Source organism: Pundamilia nyererei, unplaced genomic scaffold, assembly GCF_000239375.1.
Source record: "Pundamilia nyererei isolate P.nyererei 1_Seehausen unplaced genomic scaffold, PunNye1.0 scaffold00180, whole genome shotgun sequence".
NCBI classification, from domain to species: Eukaryota; Metazoa; Chordata; class Actinopteri; order Cichliformes; family Cichlidae; genus Pundamilia; species Pundamilia nyererei.
In genome coordinates, this window is record NW_005187581.1 from 703,252 (window position 1) to 726,374 (window position 23,123).

At 39.8% G+C, this 23,123-nt stretch overlaps 1 protein-coding gene across 1 annotated transcript; it reads right to left on the reverse strand.

Moving 5' to 3' along the window:
• Window positions 1–1,273: 1,273 nt before the first annotated feature.
• On the reverse strand, window positions 1,274–22,362 carry grm5a (glutamate receptor, metabotropic 5a). Its single transcript, XM_005746613.2, has 18 exons — window positions 22,091–22,362; window positions 21,493–21,804; window positions 21,047–21,180; window positions 20,091–20,352; window positions 19,564–19,678; window positions 16,980–17,229; window positions 12,383–12,618; window positions 12,168–12,289; window positions 11,966–12,090; window positions 11,706–11,874; window positions 9,892–10,018; window positions 9,309–9,426; window positions 8,805–8,991; window positions 6,386–6,544; window positions 6,177–6,302; window positions 5,839–6,021; window positions 5,560–5,729; window positions 1,274–4,021 (listed from the first exon to the last, which is right to left on the reverse strand). The coding sequence occupies exons 2-18, from the start codon at window positions 21,718–21,720 to the stop codon at window positions 3,100–3,102; spliced, it is 3,633 nt and encodes a 1,210-aa protein (XP_005746670.1). The 5' UTR covers window positions 21,721–21,804; window positions 22,091–22,362; the 3' UTR covers window positions 1,274–3,099.
• Between the last annotated feature and the right edge of the window lie 761 nt (window positions 22,363–23,123).

Sequence of the window (23,123 nt, forward strand, 5' to 3'; positions counted from 1 at the left end):
ACACCAGCACAGCTCAGGTTTGCAAAATTACATCTGAACAATCATCTCTAGGAAAAATAACCTGTGGACAGGTTAGATCAATGTGGAGATGTTTGGCCATAATGGTACCACATATGAAAGAGAAGCAAAACGTGTATATCGACACAAACACCTGATAACAACTGTTAAGCACAGTGGTTAAGGACTGATGATTTATGCTCGTTTTGCAGCCACAGGACTTGGTAAACTCCTCTGTACATTCTACAGTCAAATGTGGGGCCACCTCTCCGACAGCTTTGCTGAAATTGGCTCATGCCAAGACAATGGTTCAAAGCACAGCAGCAAATCCACAACAAAATAACTGGAAAAAAAAAGAATCAAGATGTTGCACATTTCAAGTCTGGACCTCAATCCAATGAAAATGCTGTTAAACCTTAAGAAAGCTGTCCATAAACAAATGCATGCAAACCTTGTAAAGAACAGAAGAAGTGAGTCTTGGATATCTGAAAAATGTCTGGCACTCACATAATCACTGTGATTAGTGAATATGAATTACTGTCACTATTATTCCCAATTCTCTCATCATTTACAGTTAAATGAAAATAAAGAATAATCACTTATTTTTTCTTCCAGAAAGAAATTAACGCACAGTAACCTGCATTCCTACTAAAATTTAGGAATGTAGTGGAGACTGGCTGCAAGCCAGTTAGAGCCCTAAGAAAGCTGTTTATTTACTTACTTTACTTTAAGCTTATTATGCTCCAACTATGAATAAACCTTGCCCGCTATCTTTTGAACACTATAAATTTTTGGACTACAGTGTATGGCATACAAAATTATATCACGTTATTTAATAAAGAACGTCCTAGAAATGCCTTTTCCCTTAGGTTTCTAAAGTATTGCAGCATGATTTGACAGAAAGGGTGCACACGATCCAGTTTTCAGTGTTAAAAAGAGATGCGACTCATTAAAACATTGGTTCTCCAAACTGTGGAGCAGCCACCTAATCCAGTAGGGAACAGAAACCCACCATAGAGATTTGGTCAGCCAGAGGAAAAATACATTGTGGAAAAAACTCAGTTGCCAAACCAAAACGACAATAAAAACATAAATTCCTATAAAATGATTGCCATTTGTTAGTACTAGTTGTGAGTTATACAGAGATATTACATTTTACTTCAACTTTCTAAATATTAAAATTTAATCACTATTGTCATATTCATTATGAAGCATTTCTCCATTCCTTCATTGTAAATAAGAGCAATTAACAATAATTTACAAAGCGCTAGTTTTGAATGGAAACCTTTAATGCAGTAGAAGACCAAGCTGTGAATTAAATCTGCAAATCGGATAAAAAAACATAAGACAACCATTCTCTAAATCATGTCAGAAAATAGTGGCATATATTATAATGAACCTGCATGACTGGTACAAGCTGCATGCATGCATATGTGGCGACTATCCATGAACATTTTTTTTTATATTAAAAAAACATACTGCACATTTCAAAAAAACATAAACGCATTCCTGTCTGTATGGAAATATCAGACAAAACAAGAAGATAGGGACTGAAGCCAGACTGGAAATAGTAAAAAGAAAAAGGTCTGATAACCAGACATATGTTAGCTACCATGTCAGTATCTTCAGTTACATCTTAGAAGCTGAAAAGCTGCAAACCTATGAATCCATATTATTCTTGACCTTAAACCTCAGAGAGGCAAAAGTGCAGACAAAAAAGAAGAACAAAAAAAAGCATACCAAATGAATTAAAATATTCAGGCATAAGAAATTTGAATAGGCTTACAGTAAGATTTTCAGTAGCATATTTTACATAACCACAAAGTAATTCAATGCACTGGCACACATATAACTAAAAAGCAAGGCTTAAAAAAACCATTTTTTTAGTAGAAAGAAAAATCTGGCGCAATTTAAATTTGCTTCTCTCCTCCTTAAACTAATCTTAAAAGCACATCAATATCACTATTAGTATTGTTACTGTGCTACTGTATATATTCATAATAGTATTTTGACATTACGATATTAAAAAGTAAATCATTACAAACATACCTCAGAGAGTGTAAACAAATCCTGACATCATGCAAACTGGAGACATTTTGATCCGCCACATGACGACAGTCATTCAGCACGTTACAGCTGAACACATCCTGAGGTGGAAGATCAGTTTGGTCCACTACAGATCTTGAAACTTATACATTCAACTGAGTCACAACTAGATCAAAGAATTAAAGAAGACATCCAAGTAGTCCGAACGCTGTTTGTGGGTTAGACACCTGATGAACGCGTCCACTGGGAAAATGTCTGACTTCCTTGAGACATAAAAAGCTTCTGTCCTCTTGGGATAGGAGGTGTTTGATCCTCAGTACATGAAAAAGGTCACTGAGAAAGAGAAAAACCTGATGGCTGATTTGCAGCATTTGACCACTTTTCCCCGTTTAGCATCAGGATACAAAATGCGCTCTCATGTCTTTTGTGATTGGCAGTAAATTGTTTGATTTTCGCATAAATACCTTCTTGCTTCTTCCTACAATCTGGATCCAGCGGGGTCTCACAATATTACATGTTAGGGCAGTTTTTCAGTAGAAAAAGTGCATAAGGTCAACAACAAGCGATAAAAAAACACATTTACTCTCTATGTTAATGATAAAAGATAATGAAAAATATCCAAGTAAAACACAATCATATTTGATGTTGGGGTTTTGTAGTAATTTTTAATTTTTCTAAACACCTGGAGTCCCTAGACCAATAGCCGTATCAAAGTTGTCTTTGGAGTTTAAAACTGAGTTTGAAACATGTCAGAAAAGCAGTAAAAAGTCTTTAAAATGCCCTTATTTTGATTTCCGTCCAATTTTTTAAATCCTTCTATTGGTATTCCTCTCTAAGTCCTTCAGTACTCAATGAGGTCATGTGTGGGTGTGCCCAGTCGCAATCTGAAAATAAGCATCTGTTCATTGAAAAAAAACCTTAAACATTCATAATATCCACACGAAGAAAGGCATCAAAGAGATTGGTCCAGTGGGAAGTTTTGTCTCTTGGAGTTTAAAATACTCCCTGGATAGAAGATTAAAAAAGGAAAATAAGTTGTGGGAGGGGGGTGCAGGTTTAAAGAGAGGACGAGCTCTGGCTGTAATGTCTCAGCAGCAGCTGGTCATATTCAGCCTCAGAGGCAGGGGACAGGGAAGGGGGAGAGCTGCCATTGGAGCTCAGAGATGAGTCTCTAAATGGAGAGGGAGGCGTCAGAGCCATGAGCTCCTCCATATCCTTGGCCCGTCTGCTACTCACGCAAGTCCCGGCCAGGTGCTCATAAATCTTACCCGCTGGTCGATTCTCGCAGAAACTGGAGACAGCTGTTACCTCCGCATATGTGGTGACGGTGGAGGGTGTCTGTCTGTTCCTGGGCGCGAGGTACTGAGGTGGACACGCCGTGGTGTCTGCAGTAGCAGCAGGCAGAGCAGTGGTGGAGGGTGGGCTGACGGTGGCTCCCCCTGGCAGCATCATGGTATTCAGCTCACTGATGTTGGCAGTGAAACGGTTAACCACACTACTGATCTGGTCCATGATTGTGGTTCCCTGAGTTTGGCCGCCAATCATCCCTATGCCAATGTCACCCACTCCTATGATGCTAATGTCTCCATCATTCAATGCACCAACACCTTGGCTGTTGTCCCCGCCCCTTCTTCTCACCCCAGCGGGGTGCTCGGGTAAATAGGTGGGTAAAACTCCTGCATCCTCGGCATCCTCTCCTCCCTGATGACACACCGCCTTCGCTGCATGCTGACTGATGGTGGGCAAAGGTGACTGAGAGGGTGTGCAGGTGAAAGACTGAGAAAGCTGTGGCTCTTCGTACTGCTCCTTGACACCGTTGTCTGCTGGTGTATCCCCATCTTTAGAGAATGGCTTGATGATGGCTGTCTGATTTGCCTCGACTGGATCCTTTTTCTTCACGTGAAATGACATCCTCTTCCACAGGTTTGGTCTGTATCCACGCTCATTCTGTGTCCATGTAACTGATTTCCCATTGGAACTGAAAATCACATGAATGGCAATAAGTAATCTCATACTTATGGTGTAATACTGCAAGTTGTCAGTAAATATGTAAGTATTTGGTGTAAATATCTGTAATTTATTTCATCATCACACCAGGGTTTTTTTTTAAACTATTATAATCCATGATGAGGGTCATATTCCAATTCCTCTCACGAGTATTTCTACTCTCCTATGTTCTATCTTTTGCCTGTTGTGTAATATTAAGTCTCTTTGCATGTTCTTTTATCCTTCCTCGAAAGAGAAATCCTTAAAGGCAGTGGGGATCCTTTGGGAGTGCGTAACCCAAATGAGGTTACATACTCCCAGCTCTGGGAGCAGTTTTTCTTGGCTTCATATTCAGCCTGTTGCAACAACTTCTGCTCTACATGTATAAAGCTTAAAGAAGAGATGTGGATGGCTGTGCTCTTAGCTGTACTATATCTAAGCAGATCTTCCATATCGTTTGATGGACTCATGAACAGAAACAACTAAAGAAGGTGACTGTATTTTCTTCTCCAATCAGCAGTTAGTTAAACCTCATATCCACTGTATCACCCCAGCTGTCTGTAGCTGTCCCATTTTAGCTTCAGCTCAATCATATTTTTATCTTGTTGTACACTATGGGGCGATCGTGGCTCAAGAGTTGGCAGTTCGTCTTGTAATCGGAAGGTTGCCGGTTCGAGCCCTGGCTCTGATAGTCTCGGTCGTTGTGTCCTTGGGCAAGACACTTCACCCGTTGCCTACTGGTGGTGGGCCTGGTGGCGCCAATGGCAGCCTCGCCTCTGTCAGTGCGCCCCAAGGCAGCTGTGGCTACAATGTAACTTACCAGTGTGTGAATGGGTGGATGACTGAATGTAGTGTAAAGTGCTTTGGGGTTCATAGGGACTAAGTAAAGTGCTATACAAATACAGGCCATTTACTATGGCATTGCAAATGTGGCGTGCAACTCCTATCAAACGTTATTTTTTTTTTATCGAAAATATCATCGGAAACTGTGCCAATATGGTCTCATATTGCTTGTCATTATAAATGAGCAAGCACTAAATATAACTTTCATTTTAAAAACATAAATTGATTCAAAGATTTTATCTCACAATGCGTCATTATACAGTTGCTAATGGAAAAAATAAGCCACTACTTAAGGAGTTCACTCTAGTTTAAATGCTATGGAGAGTAGGAAACACTTTAAAAATTCAAAACAGAGGTAGCCCTACAGTACATGACCTCATTTCATCTCATAGCCATACCACCCTGAGCATGCTCAGTCAGTACTTGGATGGGATATCACCTGAAAATACCAGATGCTGTAGACTTGGGGCATGTGGCTCAGGTGGTAGAGTGGGTTGTCTACCAGTTAGAAGGTTAAGCCAAGTTTATCATATTACAGTCATCAGAGTGTGTGTGTGAATGTTAGATACAGCCCTTGAACATAGACAAAATGTTAAAGCTATTGATTGATAGGCTCACAGCTATGTTAATAAAATCTTTGTTTGTTTATTTTTATCTCTATATATATACGTTAATGCCAGCTTGTACCTTATGTTGTCCTGCGTAGAGCCACAACGTCGAAACAAGTTGGCCATGCTGCTAGAAGATTTGCCAGATTTGGCAGCTTTCTTAGCATCGCCCACATGCATGCGCACAACTGTGGATGTGGTGAAAGCGCTGCGGACATTTTTCTCGGGCTTGGCGAGCATGATGTAGACCTGATAATGGAAATGAGCAAGAAGGAAGTGTAAAAAAAATGTGTGAAAAGGGATAATGCCAAACCAAACAGAAAATCTTTAGATTTTTAGGGGTTTTTTTCTTTCTTACCTTGGGGACAAACATGCAGCAGAGAGCCACTGTGGCACTGAGGCTGACACTAAAGCACATGGTTATGATCTTGTAGTTGGAGCCAAAGTAAATTGGAACAAAGGCCAACCAGATGATACAGGTGGTGTACATGGTGAAGGCAATGTACTTGGCCTCATTAAAATTAGCTGGTACATTACGAGTCTGTGTGGGAAAAGGGAGCATGTACATTTTAAAGCAGGGCGTGGTAAAGTAAAACGAACAGTACACAGGAAAGAAAAGTGAGTAACAAAAACATATAAAAGTAACCGAAAATCTTAGTAAGCCTTGCATTATTGACTAATGCTATGTTGAAGTACCTTGAAGGCGTAGAAGGTGCAGCTGAGGATAAGCAGGCCATTGTAGCCCAGCGGTGCTACCACCCCCAGAGTGGTCAGATTGCAGATCAAGTGCACCTCACGGATACTGGGGTAATCATAGATCACCTAGAGAAAGGAAGAAGCTTCTCTAGTTGTATAAATAAATGTATATGACCATTCCCCACATTACAAAGGAAACCCGCACATACCTGTGGTGGCTCTATGATGAGAAGTGCCACAATAATCCCCAGCTGCAAGAGTATGAGTAGGAAGGCGATGACCAATTGTGCGCAGGCGGACATAAAACGCGGTTTCTTGGTACAGATCTTCTTTTTGCTGCCTGCCAGGATCCGTGCTATGCGGTTGGTCTGGATCAAAAATAGATCAAATGGTTATGCAGGCTTCAATGACATCGACTGTGGAGAATACATCTTGCACTGATTCATGACAATAATCCCCTTCCCAGTTCTTCAGCAGCAACCTCAGCCCACACTCAGACCCTCAACTTCTACCATGCTTCTCTTACAATTGGCTATCATTCAGTCTCTGGAGGTGGCTCTCCCAACATTACTCTAGAGTTGCCATTCTATTTATGCTTGAAAACATAAGACTACAACAGTAGATAAGCAGTTTGATAAAAAGTGGTTTATAAAGAGAAATTTAAATGAAATTAGAAAGCCCTTGCTCTGTCAAAATTATAAAGTCCTTTAAAGTCAGTCATTTGGGACTCATAGAAAAAACATCTTCTTTGAGTAATTTCGTCTTCCATCCCCTGGAGCTCTCTACGCACTGCTCTTGAGCTAAGGCCACATGAAGCTTGGAGGTTTGTAGCGACTGACTCTGCAGAAAGTTAGGGGGGCTCACTGTGCCCCTCAGTGTCCACTAACTCCAATTTTACATGGCCTTACACGTCATAGCTGTGTTGTTGTCATTCTCAATTGCTACCACTTTCATATAATACCGCTTACAGTTAACTGTGGAATATTTAGTAGTGAGGAAATTTCGCAACTAGTCTTGTTGCACAGGTGGCATCTTGTCGCGGTACAACGCTGGAATTCACTGAGAGCGACCCGTTCTTTCACAGAAGCAGTCTGCATGCCTAGCTACTTGATTTTATGCACTTGTGATGATGTAAGTGACTGGAACACCTGAATTCAAGGATTTGTACAGGGAAGTGTATACCTTTGGCAATCTAGTGTTGTACGTTTTGCAGGCTTGTTTTGATAACTTCTTAACCGTGCAGCTCAATTCCAACATGTTGTTAAACACTGAAAGTGCCAGTGAGAAAAAATGTGACAGTAACTATTACTGTCACAGTAACTACACTCTTTAGTATACTGTATATTCCACAGGTACAGTTAGGGATGGGAATCGAAAACCGGTTCTTGTTGACAACCAGTTCCCACTGTTTCAATTAATTTGAATTGTTTGTCATTTTTGCAAACAATTCCCCACGTTGCAGAGCGTCATGTACCTGGCAGGAAACATGGCGCCTAAGCGGCACAAATGTTTGGTTATACTTTACGAGAACGGATGACAACAGGACAACTTGCAAGATATTTCATTTAAGGAAGGAAACACTACGAATATGCAAAAGCATTTGCTCACAAAACAGGCGATGACCTTAAATGAATGTCGTGTTTTTAATTCCGCTCCGGACTAGTGAATCTCAACCCAGCAGCAGTGGTAACGTTTGCACGTCCTCTCCCGTTAATGCGGCAGGTAAATAATCAACTAACAGTGCATATTATGTTAGCGCGATCTGCCTTATTACAAAACCTTACTCTGCATTGCATTTAGGTGACCATGATGAGAGAGACAGACAGAGTCAGGCTCAGATGCTGCCAGTTCTCGCTGCAGTCTACCGGTAGCGTCTCCTTTTAGGCCAGGATAGACGAATGTCACCGAGCAGTGACTAAGTTTGTGGTCAAAAGCTTGCATCTATTTGCCACAGCAGATGGCCCCGATTTTGTGAATGTGAATGTGTTTAATTGTAGGCAGGGACATTACTGGACATTCTTGTGTAATTGCTACAGAATAATTTATGTTATACTTTGTTATTGCTACAGACAAATACTTATTTTATTATTTTACATTCACAATTTTTTTTTCTGGGGACTCCGTGACACCCCATGGAAGAGCCATAAGCTGTGGATCTCTTAACATCTCACAGTTGGGTTACTCCTAAATTTCTTGTTCAAAGAGAAGATATAAAACAAAGTTCTAAGCTAATCGACCTGTGTCTTCTCCTTTTTTAAAAACAAGAATCGATAGGAGAATCGATAAAGAATCGAATTGTTAAACAGAATCGAAAATGGAATTGGAATCGTGAAAATCTCATCAATTCCCATCCCTAGGTATAGTAGTGATAGAGGGATGGTGATATAGGGAAAATGTGATCAGAAGTACACATATAAATTTGATTTTGAAATTTCTGATCTTAAAATTAAATACTGTAGAATACCTATTTTAGTGCTTAAAAGAATAAGCTGATTTCAAATGCAGCTGATACACAATGAGCACCTGTTTTAACCCACTTAGTTTCATAGGAAGTGAAAGAAGACGCTAACGTGCATATACTTTATGTGCTTGTTCTCCTACCTTCTGATAACTAAACAGAAAAAGTACCTTGGTGACGAGAGCAGAGTAGCTCATGGCAGGGGACAGTCCGATTCCCAGCCGCTGGAGGTAGCAATAGACAATGTGCGGCTTTGCGATAAGACTGAAAGTACACAGGTAGCCCAGACATATTCCTGCCAGAATAATGTAGCAGAGCTCCCGACTGGATGACTTGACCACAGGAGTGTCCCAAAACCTACAGATAAATGAAACATCTAAATTCACATTGCTGATAAAAGATACGCAGAGCACCGCAGTGACTGTTTTACTTTGTCTAATTAAATGTTAGTCATACAAAAGCATGAGACATTCAATACCGCAAAGGATGTATTGCATATATCACTAACAACCAGTTGCAAACAGGGACATCAGACTTTAAAAACATCTACAGAGTCGCAGTAAAACACCAACAGTAGGTCAAAATAAACTGATGTTAGCCCTTGCTAGTCCTGAATATGTATGTAAACATCCTGTGCATTCATAGTTAAATGTATAGATACTGGCTCCAATTACTTGATGAAAACAGATGTAACAAAAAGTGTAGCCATGAGGCCCAGGCAGGCAAAGACTACAGCAGCAATGGGCTCTGGATCCCCCCAGCGGACATACTGCACTGGAATTGGCTCACAACCTGAGGGGTGCAGAGAGATCATGATTAGTGAGAGAAAAAACATGAAAAGTTTCATTCAAAAATGTGATGCATTTGTAAGCGAAATATTAAAACTAGTGTATTTATGTATTTTCATGAAACAGGCAACAGACTGTAGCTTACTCCAGCAGCAGATTTTCACTCATGTTGCAACACTGTGGGCATCAACAATGTAACTGTTGTGTGTAAAATTAGGGGAAAAAATATTTTTTTCAAACTAGAGAGGAAATAAAATATGATAGGACAGTTTACCAAGAAATCTGGATCTAGGTCTCTTTATATGTGAATACTATCTCTGTGCAGTAGTGGGTCTTTGTACAGAATGCTAGGGCTGTTAACGGATGTGGTCCACCGTCACTGCGGTGGACCCAGATTTCGTGGCTCCTCTGACCGCTGCGGAAACCGTGTAAGTGTAAGTGAAAGTGCCACAGATGAAGTAGTGCATACCAGTGAGGTCATCTGTGGGCCAGGAGCCAAGCTCACAGGCTCGGCAAGTGTACTCATCAAACACGAACTCGTTCTCTTTGCAGGGAGTGCAGGTCCAACAGCAGCTCACCTCTCCTTTACGGATCACCTGGAGACACAGACACACCAGTATGAAAGACTGGAAAGGTCTCAATGCTCCAATGACAATTTCCTGTAGGTAATCTTACCCTCTGACTGCTCCACATGCTAAGAAAATGAGAATTTGTTCACCAGGGGAGCAAATGAAGAAGAAAAAAACGCCCAGAACGTAATTGAGTCTCATTATTAACAAAAAACGTTGCTCACCATAGCAACACGTATATGAAGAAGTGTAGCTGGAAAAGGAAAAGTGGAAGTGCGGAGGGTTAGTGGTTAGTGGTCTGGAGTTTTAATCAGAATTACTAAAATTTTTGTGCGGAGTTTCCCATTTCCTTTGGTTCTGCCGCATCCTCTAATAGTGCGAAGGTAGGTTGCCTTTGTGGGTGAACATGATTGGGAATCTGTCTGTGTAGGTTCCCAGTCATCCAGGTCATGACAGTCTAAGGAAAGAAAACGACTGGACTTTCTCAAATTTCTTGAAGACGTTTCACCTCTCATCCAGAAGAGCTTCTTCAGTTCTGAAACCAAATGGTGGAAAGTCCCAGGTATTTAAACCCTTGTGGCACCACTTTTAATCATGTGCCCCACCACATGAGCCAAGATGTGGAAAAAAAAGCATGGGTCACTACCACAAGATCCGAGCGGGGGTTGAGGCCTCTGGGTAGGAATCTCAAGACTGCACTGTAGGTGGTGACAGTTTCTCTATCCGTTAATGGTCGTTCACAGTGGACATACATGGCCTCATTTACTCCTTTTACTCCCGGTCCAAAATATGAACACTGGCATCCTCAAAAGAGTGACCTTTACCCTTTAGATGTACAGCTGAGTCTTGTCCACTCTAGGTGACTGTTTGTTTTTTCCAATATGGAGGTTATTAACAGTCATTAACACAAGCATAAACTTAAGAGCAAATCTGAAATGCTTGTGAGAGGTGATCATATTCTCGTTCTATTTCTTTCACTACATGTATTTTTCAGCCACTACAAGAAAACTTACAAACCTATAAAATGCCACATGTTGTCATAGCTCTACAACGATTTCCCCACAACAGTTGAGATAAATAAAGGTGGTATGGTATGGTATGATATTCCAACAGGCTGCTTCTGTAGCGGTGCACTGCTGCACATAAACAACAGGGTGTCAGAAGTAAAGAGGGATTCATATTAGAACTTAGGGGAAAATACTGGAGAGGGACACTTCAGTGTTCTTCGTGATTTGAATTAGCTAGAGGAAGCTTAAAAAGGTCCAGATGGGAGATGATAAAAGCTTGAACAAAGAGCTTTGCTGAATCCCTGGCAGAGTACTCGAGGATCTGACTGGACCAGTTTTAGAAATTGTGAACCCGTGGGATCAATTTAAGGCTGCTGTGTGGGTCGTGTTTTTTCGAAAGGTTTCTTCATTATAACTGTCCCGAGTTGTCTGGTCTGTGGTTAAATGTGGTCATATGGCATCATGAATTATGAGCAGCATCAGAAAGAGAAAATGTTCATAATCCACCCTTTAGTTTGATGCAGACATTAAAAGTCATTTGCATTGTCTTTTGGTTTGATATATGATCTTGTCACGATTGTGTGTACAACTATTGCTACAAACTGTAAAAAAAAAAAAAAAAAGCAAATACATTATAGATTAAAATTTTGAGTATTAAACCTTAGAAGTGTAACTCTGGCCCTTGAGTGCGCTGAACGGGTTCATACCTTAATCTGTGCCTTCTGGCAGGGCTCAGAGCAGACTGACTGGATGATTTCACTGTTGTTGCTCCAGATTTCTTCATCATTCATCTTTAGGCCACCCTGATCCCAGCTTCCCACATGGATGTAAGCGTATTCATCTTCACCTGTCTGCTTGAAGTTCATGATTTCATACCTGAGGCAAGCATGCAATATAAACACACATTAAACAGCAATTTATGCTTTTCCTGCCCCCTTTTTTCTGCCTTTGCCATCTCAGGCCTTACCTGCCGGGTGAGTCTCCGTTCTGGTCAAAGAGGATGGCCTCCCCAGATACACCAGTAAAGTTGGTTTTCATCAGGAAATCTAGCAGCTTGCGACCATCAATGGGACGCATGCTCTCACACAAACCCTGTGGAAGAGAAAGTGATGTCACTGCTGTCACAACTGATGTGAAAGCACTTAAATGTTTTCTGTCAGTCCTCATACCTTATATCCTGGACAAAGTGCTTGTTGCATGGCATGTAGGCCATAAGCCATCGAATAAATGGCATTTATGACAAAGCCCATCTTGGTGTCTTGGGCATATTGATGCCGCAGAGACTCTCTCCCTGTGGACAGAAAGGAGATAGACAATAGAAAACCCTTGTAATGATAGTATTTTACTGATTCGTTAAAAGTGTCTAAGTAGGTGTTTTACTAACAAGTGCAAGTGCGGTTGTAAGCAGTGCTCTCCTGTGGATGTCCCTTCAACCTGCACTGGAAGCGGTGCTGCCAGAACTCGGGGAACCAGGGGTTCCTCAGGTTAGCGTCAGGCTTCAGGTTCAGGTAGTAATCATCAAACCAGGTCACATATGCCGACTTTAACTTTATAGTGATTCCCCCGGCTGCTTCCTTCTGGTAGCCATTAGTCACATCATACCTGTCAGCCCAGCCATCGCTGGACAGGAGGAAGGGAAAATTAGAAAAAAGTACAACAGCTAGTTCAGGTAAGTACTGTTACTATTAGGATGTTATTCTTCTTATCTTTTTAATTATTTGCTTCATTATTTATTTGTATTATTTATTCGTTTTATTTCATTTTTTGGCTTATAAATGTGAGTATAAAGTATATAAAAACAGCTAGTGGGACAGCTAGTTCCCAGAAAGCATTCAACGGGTGTAGTGCACACAGCAAGATTTGCTAAAAACTTGTTATTGCCTGTTATCTGTTAAGCACAGCTGGAAAACTTGACACTTTACACCAGAGAAACAAATTGAAAAGGGCTACACTGCAAACTGTAAAAGAGACATCTCTTTAAAGCACCATTCAGGACTATCAGATAAGAATTATTCCTTAAACACACTAGTACAGCAAACCTGGAAATCGAGTGTGAATGTCAGCGATATAGAACCCTGGTGCTTTTCTGCCAAGTAATGCTTTTCAACCCCTACCTACCTATAAATATATATGGATTTTTATATGGATTTTTCAAAAACTGCCCAAGGGCAAGAGGCATCTTATTTCACAGGTAACAAATATTTTCCAATTTTCAGCAAAACTGACAAATACAATCATCCCACCAGGAATCAAGAAACTTCTGAAATTGCTTTTTAGATTTCTGAGACTGTCACAGCTGAAGGAAATTATCTGCGAAGCCCAAAAACAAGAAGCGTGATCATATTTTACTTCTGTTATTAATATATTTTCCTAAACTTGTTCTATAGATTCACACTCCTTCCGAGTTTGCCTCAAAAATAAATCTGGGTCAGTGTTGCAATAAGCATTCATATGTTTTCCTATGAGCGCTTGCATCTATGCTTTTAACATGATCAGATCGTGTTGCCATGGCAACTATGCAGTGTTGAACTGCTTCCCCCTCCTCACTGCTTGCAGATATCTTGTAGTGGATTTAGAAAGTAACATAACACTGAATTCACGATGGAAGGGATTTTTTTTTTTTTTTTTTTTTTTTGCTGAAAAGCTGTTGTGTTGATAATAATTTATTGGCACACAATTGCTCAGACTGGAAGAGACCAGAGGTGTCTTCATAAATGAATGACTGAAATGAGAATAACATTTACAATGATGACTCAGATAAGCCAACACAAGACTTACAAAGTTCTAAAAAATAAAGCATTTGTTTTAAGCATTTTCTATTGTTTTTTTTTCCCCCCCCTATTTTATTCTTTAATTAATTTCTCAGATTTTAACAACTTGCATCTCTGCACCAATCTGTTACTATTCCTTTAAATCTAACTGTCAAGGTTCATAGTATATTGGAACTCAAAATTATGACAGAAAATATTTATTTTTGTTTGGTGAAGGACCTTAAAGGTCCTTTTTCTTAAAAAAAAAAATCCACCGCCGAATAAACTCCAAACAAACATCAGCAGACTGCAGTGTCTGCACATCTGATGTGGTGTTTTTTGAAAAACACAGAGGTCTTGGAGTCAATAAGCTATATCTATCAGTGAACTGCTTGAAAAGATTTCTACTCCCATCTATTATTATCTCTCCCTCTGGATACTTGTCTACAGTCAGAAAAAAGGCAAAAAAAAAAGAAGGGTGATTACACATCCACGCATGTGCATACATGTAAAAATGCACACTTCACTGACACAAACAATTGCACTCTTCTAACTGAAAGAAAGAAGTCATTTTTGAAAACTTCGCTAACCGAGCTGGAGTTACACAACAGTAGTGTGGGTGGATTTTTTTTTTTTTTTTTTTTATGAGAGTGAGGTAGGAGATCATTTCATAACTCATCCTTAGAGAAGCAAGTACAGAAATGGTACACTGGCATGAAAAAGGCAGAAATGGATATGAAAAGCATGGAGGGCTTTGACTCTGGATAGTTTGAATCACACTTGAATGAGAGCTCTAAAACCCACACATCGACCTTGGAGGGCAATATGCTGTATGCAGCATGTTGCTACACCACCTACAGCCTGAAGACTCACATAAACGTGCAAGGATGTGCATCCACAGACACACATACACACACACAGATACGTGTGAACACACATCGTTTTCTTATTTCACTTTAAAATACATGTATGAGCAGATTTTAATGAGGAAATACTTTAGAACTCCTCACTTCTATAAAACAAACTTGAGGCCACAAACGTTCCCATATCTAAAATCTGAAAATTTAACAAAACACACATACAAAAAAAATAAAAAATCCAAACCAGCTGTCTGACCAAAAGGAAAAAAAACAAACACTCGTCCCACAAACAACCAGTCCAATGCATCACACCAATTTGCAGGTGAGAAGCCAGTCGGGGGTTGGGTTGCTATGCTAACACTAAAAACTCCAAGTGATTAGTTGGAGCGCTTTGTAAAGGAACTGATGGAGCGTGTGTGTCATGAGTGGGCAAAGAGGAATATGCAGACAAAACAAAATAAATGAAAAATAACCTTTTATTTGGTTCAAAGACTAAAAATGGCCCAAACTGGAAAATCCAAACTCAGGCATAAGCATGTGGCACACGAGGGACCAAACACAGAATCACAAACAGAGAGAAAGACTTGACAAAAAGATCCAAGAAACTAGAAGGGAGGGCAAAAGTAAACCAAACACAAAGAATCAAATATTAATAACACAAAATCTAAATCCTCAAAGCATAAATAGTCACAACACGATTACTAATCAAACCACAAAACTTTAAACTGAAGCTAAACCAGAGGGTATATAAAGTAACATTTCAAATGGCAAAAACTACAGGCCAGAATCAGCTCTGTAAAATGTAAAAGCTAATCTATCTAAATGAAGAGCAAGACACAGGTCAACCTCAAACAGTGGCCACTAACTTATTAAATTATTTTGAAATTCATCCAACAGTACACCCAGTCCAACATAGTTGACATTCCCACTTCTAGACCACTAATGTGACTAAAAATAGGGAGTGTACTTATATAACCTTTTGCCTTTATATACAAATGTGATACATTTTCATTTATCCATAGATATCTATCTACATGAGCTCAGTTTGGCTGCTGATCAGATGCAGCTGTATAAAACAGGCTTAAGTACCTCAATTTAAAAGCATCCAGTCTAGGCATGTACTGCAAGGTGACAGATCTTTCAAGCTAATGAAAATGATCGTTTGTGGAGGCAGCTAACAAGAAATGCAAGAAAAATGTTGAGTGATGTTAAATACACATCACTGAAGGACAGAACTCATAAAACGCGTGCTCATTAATGCTTGCATGAATGCATCAAAAACAACTGGAGACAAATCTGACACCTCCGCAGTACGTTTCGAATCTAGTCACCCTCATAATGAGGGACATCTTAACAAATTAAGCACAAGTTTTAATAATGAGCACATTTCAATAGCACAGCTACCTGAAAGCTCTGTATGGATAACATAGATGGTAGAACACAGTGTTTTGCAATATGTAGTTCAAGGTTATTTTATGTTTCCTGCTGTCAGATTTGAGCGACAGCCTACATATGTGGCTCCTAATGAGGAAAGGCATTTATAGACCACCAGGGACAAGAGCGAGCCAGAGAGCTAAACCTTAAAATAAAACATGTTATTCTCGGAGAGAGTGAAACCTCCTGCTAAATCAACCACCTCTTTCTGCTTGTTTTCTCCCCTTGTGTATCTAATTGAATGCTTTCCTCCCTGCTCGGTTTTCACAATCTTTGACAGTTTCTTCATTTAACGTATCGTTAGAATGATCTATGCATTAAACATAGGCCACATCAAGAGCAGATTTGATGTGGTATGGTGCGAGATCTCTTATAATGATGACTATGTTTTAACATACTGGACATCAGGAAAACAATGCTGTATCTAATGATTAGACTACTCAGATTTTCTTATAAAAGGGAAACAGAGTAACTGGAATACATTGGTCTGGCACTATTTACTGTTGTGACAGCTATAATAATAATAATAATAATAATAATAATAATAATGTATGGCTCTGTTACCTTTTTCTCTATATGCTAATTTTCTCTAATTACTACTGCAGTAGCAGTAGTAATTAAAATTTAATAAATGTTAATATAGTCACAACTGAACTAAAAATGTGCAAAAAAGATATAAAAAAATACCTTTGATTCCATGATGTTGATGGATGCAATGAAAACACTGATGATAACAAGGATAATGATGATGTTGGTGATGATGACAGGAAGACAACAAATCAACAATCTTCTCTTGATGGTGGATATCAGAAGAAAATCTGTATTGGCAAGTAGCACATGATACTAAGAGGATTTAACAGCTTCTGATAACAGCAAAAACTCCAACAATTAAGAAATGCAGTCTAAAGAATCCTACATACCAGAAGTCGCCACTCACCTTCCGACGAGGACGAACTCTCCCACTAGGCGTTGTCGTCTCATGGCCATCAGTATCCCTCGGACTGTCATGCCCTCACAGAAGCAAGCCACAACCCTGGCTTTGGGTAGATGGCCTCTGAGTTTCTGCAAAAGCTTGTCAAAGCTTTGCTCCCCTGCATTGCTGTATATCTTGTCAGAGTGGGCAATGCAGATCCCTTCTTTTGCTGCCATGTCTTTAAATGCCTCCATACCGCTCTCACCATAATTACCTGTGGAGGTAACCACATGAATGCAATGGTGTTCATAAAAACATAAAAGCTGGGGGTCTGTTAAATAGTTGTTGCTAACTTCTTCTTCTTTTGACTGCTTCTTATCCCAAGCATCCTCCTCTAACACAACAACTCTTTGAACATCCTCCTGCAATACATGCGCAAGTCTTCATCGTCACATTACCCCAGTTCTTGAAAATTGCTACCAGTACACTTCTTCTCCATTCCTGAGGCATTCTACAGGATTGTGTTTAAAGATCTGGCCAAAAAGTCCACTGTCATCTCTCTTAGACATCTCCACACCTCCAAAATGGTGCCAGCATTTTTTCCATTCCTCATCCTCTTCATAACTGCAGTCACTTTTTTCTTACTAATCTTCTGCGCTTCCTGCTTCACTGACTATCTTCCATCTGTCCTCCTCCCTGTGACATTTTATTCATCAGCTTTAAAAGTACTCCCACCATCTTCTCAGCAAACTCTCTTCACATGTTAGTACATTTCCATCTCTGTCCTTAATCATCCGAACCTGCTGCACATCCTTTCCAGCTTGTGTATCATTCTCATCTAAATTTCAAATTTATCTCTGACTTTTCCAACAATTTTGTTCACATTACTGTACAACAATTGCTTCAGCATCTTCATTGTGATGTTTCTAACACATTTACTGCTTAGCCCAATTGTTTTTAGTGTGCTGACACAGATACAGATGAATGTATGAACACTTGCGTAATGCCAGCGCAGCACTTGGGAATCTGGTACATTTTCCCCCCAATTACAGGAATTGTCAGGGGTTAAACTTCCCTGTTTTTGCTAGAAATCAGGTCACCTACTTTCTCATGCTTCGCGAGGATGCTCTCCCTCTGACACTATTTGAAATATTTTTTTCTATCACTACATGTGAGTAACGTTGCTTGCGTTCTTGAGTGGCAGCAGCAACAGTTTTAAATTGATTTTCTGTGCTTTAGAAATGATTAAATTCTCTGCCATTCATACGAGTGATGCTGTATTTTATATACACTAAAATTGCTTTATACTCTTTAATGTTTCTCTGTGTTTGTTCTAACTTTCCAAAAAACTGGTTAACCTTCCATGGGTCTGAGAGTCTAACTTTTAAAAGACTAATAATCAAAGCTCACTCCATTTCACAGATATTTAAAAGTAAAGACAACCAAGGATGAATATTATTTATATATATATAACTTTCCAGAGTGGTGAATGCCTTCTTTAGCTGATGTAACTGGTTCACAAAATTGTGGAAAACTGTTCAGATAATATATATATATATATACATACATAGGAAAAAATCGAAGTGTACACATGTAATTACACATGTAATTACATTCATGAAATAAGAAATAGAAAGTCAGCTGGATAACCCCCATTGTGGACTACATGTTAAAAAATGCTAGAAGAATAGATGTAGTGTAAACATCAGACTACTTTGGAGAAGAAAATTCAGCATGCAAAACACACTTACTTTAAATCTTCCCCTACAGTAGATTGGTAATTATACAAAAAAAAAAGAAGAAGAAGAAGAAAAAAGGAACAATCCTGCCTAAATCTGGCACTTAAGAGCGATTTATTTCAGAATTGTATGTCCTGGAGCCACTGAGACATTATAAAAGAGGCAGTAAATATATGGAAACCCTTTTGAATAAAGATAAAAGTGATGCATTCGGAGTATATTTTCTTGTGATTAGTTAATGTTTGTTACACTGACGTTTGCTTTTTGGGGAGTGTTGTGCATCGCAGCCTGGTGTGTCATTGTCGCCAGAGGACAACAATAAATATGAACGTTTATTACTTTATTGCTGGAACATTAAGTAAAGTTATATACCTGCTGTAAGAATGTTAGGCAGAAACTTAAGCATTAATGAAATCAGGGGACAACACAGCCTGATACACAAACAGTTCAAAGCTTGTGACAGTGATCAATTTATATTTTTTTAATGATCAGTTGTACATTAACAGACAATGAATTTGCCTAAAAAATGCACATTGATACGTTTGTAGGCGTGGATGTAAAGACAAAAGCACATTTCAGAATTATTGCATCACAAGGCTTTTTGAATTTTTCGATATATTCAGCTAAGCTCCTTTTGTTGTGTGTTGTGCTTTTTTTTACACCCCCTCACAGGTAAACTTAAAAATGCTTGAATCAGATGAATGAATGGGGAGTCACGTGCTTCCTGATGACTAAAAAGCTTTAAAATAGATTCTTCAGATGCAACTGGAAAAGAGCTGTACCTGTATGTATATATGTGGTCTTTGGCAGGAACAGAATAAAGCAGAATAACAGAAAAAACTCTAACACTCTGACATACACAGTCTTACCTTCAGTGTGTATTGCAGACACGTAGCTCCAGTTGTATCTCTTGACAATGTCCACCATTGCTCTGGCCTGTTGCATATCTGATGGTACTACTCTCATGAAATATTTATACAGGCTCTGTTGGAAGGAATTTACATGATCACCAGTCTGGCAGTTTAGCTGGCTTATCTGCATGCAACAGCTCATCTACTAGTTTGCATATTCATCCCTTATAATCTTTACACCATGCCCATCGCTGTGCGCTAGCTTAAAAGCAGATTCTCAAAATTGAGATCAAGTTTTATCAAACATGATGTAAACCAAGCTGAAGTTTTTAGATTGGTTTGTGTTTTTGTATTTTACATGAAATTCCTTTTTATCAAAACAAAAACAAAAAAACTCAAAGCACTAACTGTTTTTTGTTTTCTTCCCTGCCACACTTGCCACGCATGTCCTCACACTTTGATGAGGACATGCTTACTGCTTTGTTATTCAGTGTGGATTTAAAGTTTGCAGCTCTGTTGTTAGCGAGTTTGTTGACTAGCCTTACCTTGTCACTGAGATCCATGCTGGTGGCTGAGTAAGCTATCTGTGGGATGTTGAAGAGCTGGAGGAGATTTTGCACCTGGATGGCCACAGAGCTGGAACCTGGTCCAATAAGTCCCACAATAGGCTTCTTCCCCTGAAGAAGCATGCTCCCTCCTTCTGCCGTGCATCTGCCCTGGCTCTCCTCCTCGTCGCTGGACACTAGTGTGTCCCGAATAAACTCAATACTCTGTTCCAGTGCCACGGCAGAGTGCCAGCACGAATCCCTGGTGTAGAAAGACTGAGTTAGCAATCACACTGTTTTGGCAGGAATTATGGGAACATGAGGTGAGGATTGTACAGTCTGTGCTTCAGTGATTTTGAGGAAACCACTACACAAAGACAATTTCAAAATTCCTCAGAAGTCTGGAATTCAATGTTTAGGAAGTCTGCGCTAATCAGAGCAGATCAGTGTCTTTTAAGGTCTTTATAGTACAAAATCCCCACTTTGTTTTCCATGAGCTGTGTCAGGAAACACAAGCAGGTCATCACAAGCAGGCTTGCTGATGACTTCAAAATGTTGCTTTTAAATACTGCATTTACTTCAAAAGAAACTACAGTCTACCCTTACCTGTCATGCTGCTTTTGTGGCTTAATTCCTCCAGCTACGGTTCACTTGCTTGCACTCAGCCATCTTCAGAGTCTATTTGAAAGTTTGCTTGGTTCTCCTCTGATGCCTATAAACATCTCGACCATGTACTTTGATACTGCCTATTCATTTAAAGCAACCAAAGTTTAGAAGCCTTCTTAAAATATCTTTCTGTGTTTAATATAATATTATACTTTATCTCATAATGAACCAGTCTGTAAGCCAAACCATCAGTTGAATAAAAATTCTTCATTGTGTAAATATTGTGTAAGGCTGACAACAATGTCCTGCTAAAACAAAAGGACAACACAGTGAGCTCTGTCAGTGCTGACCTGATCTCGCAGCCCAGGCTGATGTTGGGAAGGATGGTGGGGTCTGCATTAATTCGGTCCAGAGTGTGCATCATGGCTTCCACTCTCTGGATCCCGTACTGCTCACGGACCGCACCACACTTTCGCTCATGGACCTGATCAGCACAGATGGATCATTTACATTTGTGACACTAACCCCCTTAACGCCTAGTGTATGTGATTTCCCCCTTTTTTATCAATAAATTGCAAACAAAAAAATAACAAATGCACGATGGAGCAAATATGATACAAATTAAAACTCATATATGCAAATATTAATATTTTATTTGTTTTAATTGTCAGAAGGTTCAATAACCACTCCTGTTTTGCAAAATTTAAATTTTCTGGCGTTTATTTTATGACTCAGACTTTAAAGGGTTACACTGAGATGTGTGCAAGCATATGCACATAAACACATCAAAATGTACCTTATCTGCAGGTGGTTGGTGGTGGACAGAGAACAGAGCTCCTATGATGATATCACCAGGGATATGTGCCAATACCCTTCTCTCGTTGTTCTGGGCATTGACCCCAACCTGGTCTTTCAAGCCCAGCCAGCTCACATCAGTTCCCAGCAGCACAGCCACCGCTAACAGCCGCACATTCAACTTCAGGATGTGTCCCATCCCCGTGGTCCTCGTTACACCTCCCGCCATCTTCTGACCACTTATAGCTGAGGTTCAGCTGAGGATTTTGCGTTTGGCTTTGTGCTTGCAGAGCCAAGGGCAAGGGTTGGATTCCTGAGCAAAAGCATTATAGAATTATTTTAAAACATAAAAGTTCAGACAGCATTTTTAGGTACGATGAAAATGAAAAATGTTTTCACTTTTTCTATGACATCCAGTTGCTGTCTGTGGTGCTGAAACGCCAATGCATCGTGTAACTTGGGTAAAACTGACATAGAGCCAGGTGTTTCAGTGGAGTACTACAACCTACTTAAAACTCGGAAATCTCCTCTGCTTTAATAATTCATCAACAGCCACAGAGTGCTTCGCATAAGCAAACTAAAAGATAGCTTCAGCCTACCTTATTTCTGCCCGTGCAGATGATATTCCTTCCGAGATCGTTTCCATCACCAAGGAGCAATTTTTAACAAATAAAAAGCGCGGCGCACTGCCTGGTTACAGCACACTGCAAATAGCAGCAGATAATGCCCGTTATTGGAACATGCTTGACTTACTGACGCACACGACAGCCCCCCCTCCTACTCCTTTACCTCCTCCTCCTCCACCAAAACAGTGGAAAGCATGGAGCAACAACAGAAGGTATAACGATGGAATTCTTCTACAGGGGAGCTACTTAGACGCACTATTAAAAGACAAAAACAAACGTGTGGAAGGGGGGGAGGGGTGAATGAAGGGAAAACAGAGGTGGGAGATCATTCGCGTGCCTTCCTTTTTTATTTGTTACCACCTTTTGATGAAATCTGCATAACTAGACGGCCCCCGCTCATTTGAATTTTTAACAGTTCATTTCCTCTGATTATATAAAAAGAAGTTTTAATAATTGTGTTTTGAGCCCATTCACAAATCACCATCTCAAAAATACTTTACTTATATTTGAAATTTAAATTCGTCATTCCAAAATCAGACCTGGCTGGAGTTTGGACTGCATGGAAAATGACAGTATCCACAAGAGAAGAGGAGATGAACTGATTGTTTCTTGGAATTCAACTGCAACTTTTTCCCTCTCTTGCTTTAGGGCAGAATTTTAAATCACAGGTCTTATTTCTACAAAACTGACACCTCTCTCTGTTTCGCTGCATTTCTTTTAATGACATTCTGTTTTCGGAATAATAAAAAGGGAAGAAAGAAAGAAAAAATAAACCTGTGGCGTTACCATGCAAACCAGCCTGCAATCTCAATGTTGGAAGTAGAATCCAAGACATCCCACAACTTGTGTGTTGATCATTTTCACCTCAACAAAAAGGGCGTTTAATGTGCTGTTTTTGATCATCTTCATCATCTGCATCTGAAAATAGGGGGAAACGTATAAGAACGGTGGGATTCCCTAACTTGCTTAGGGAATATAAATGTGAAAAAATAGTCACAGATTTGTT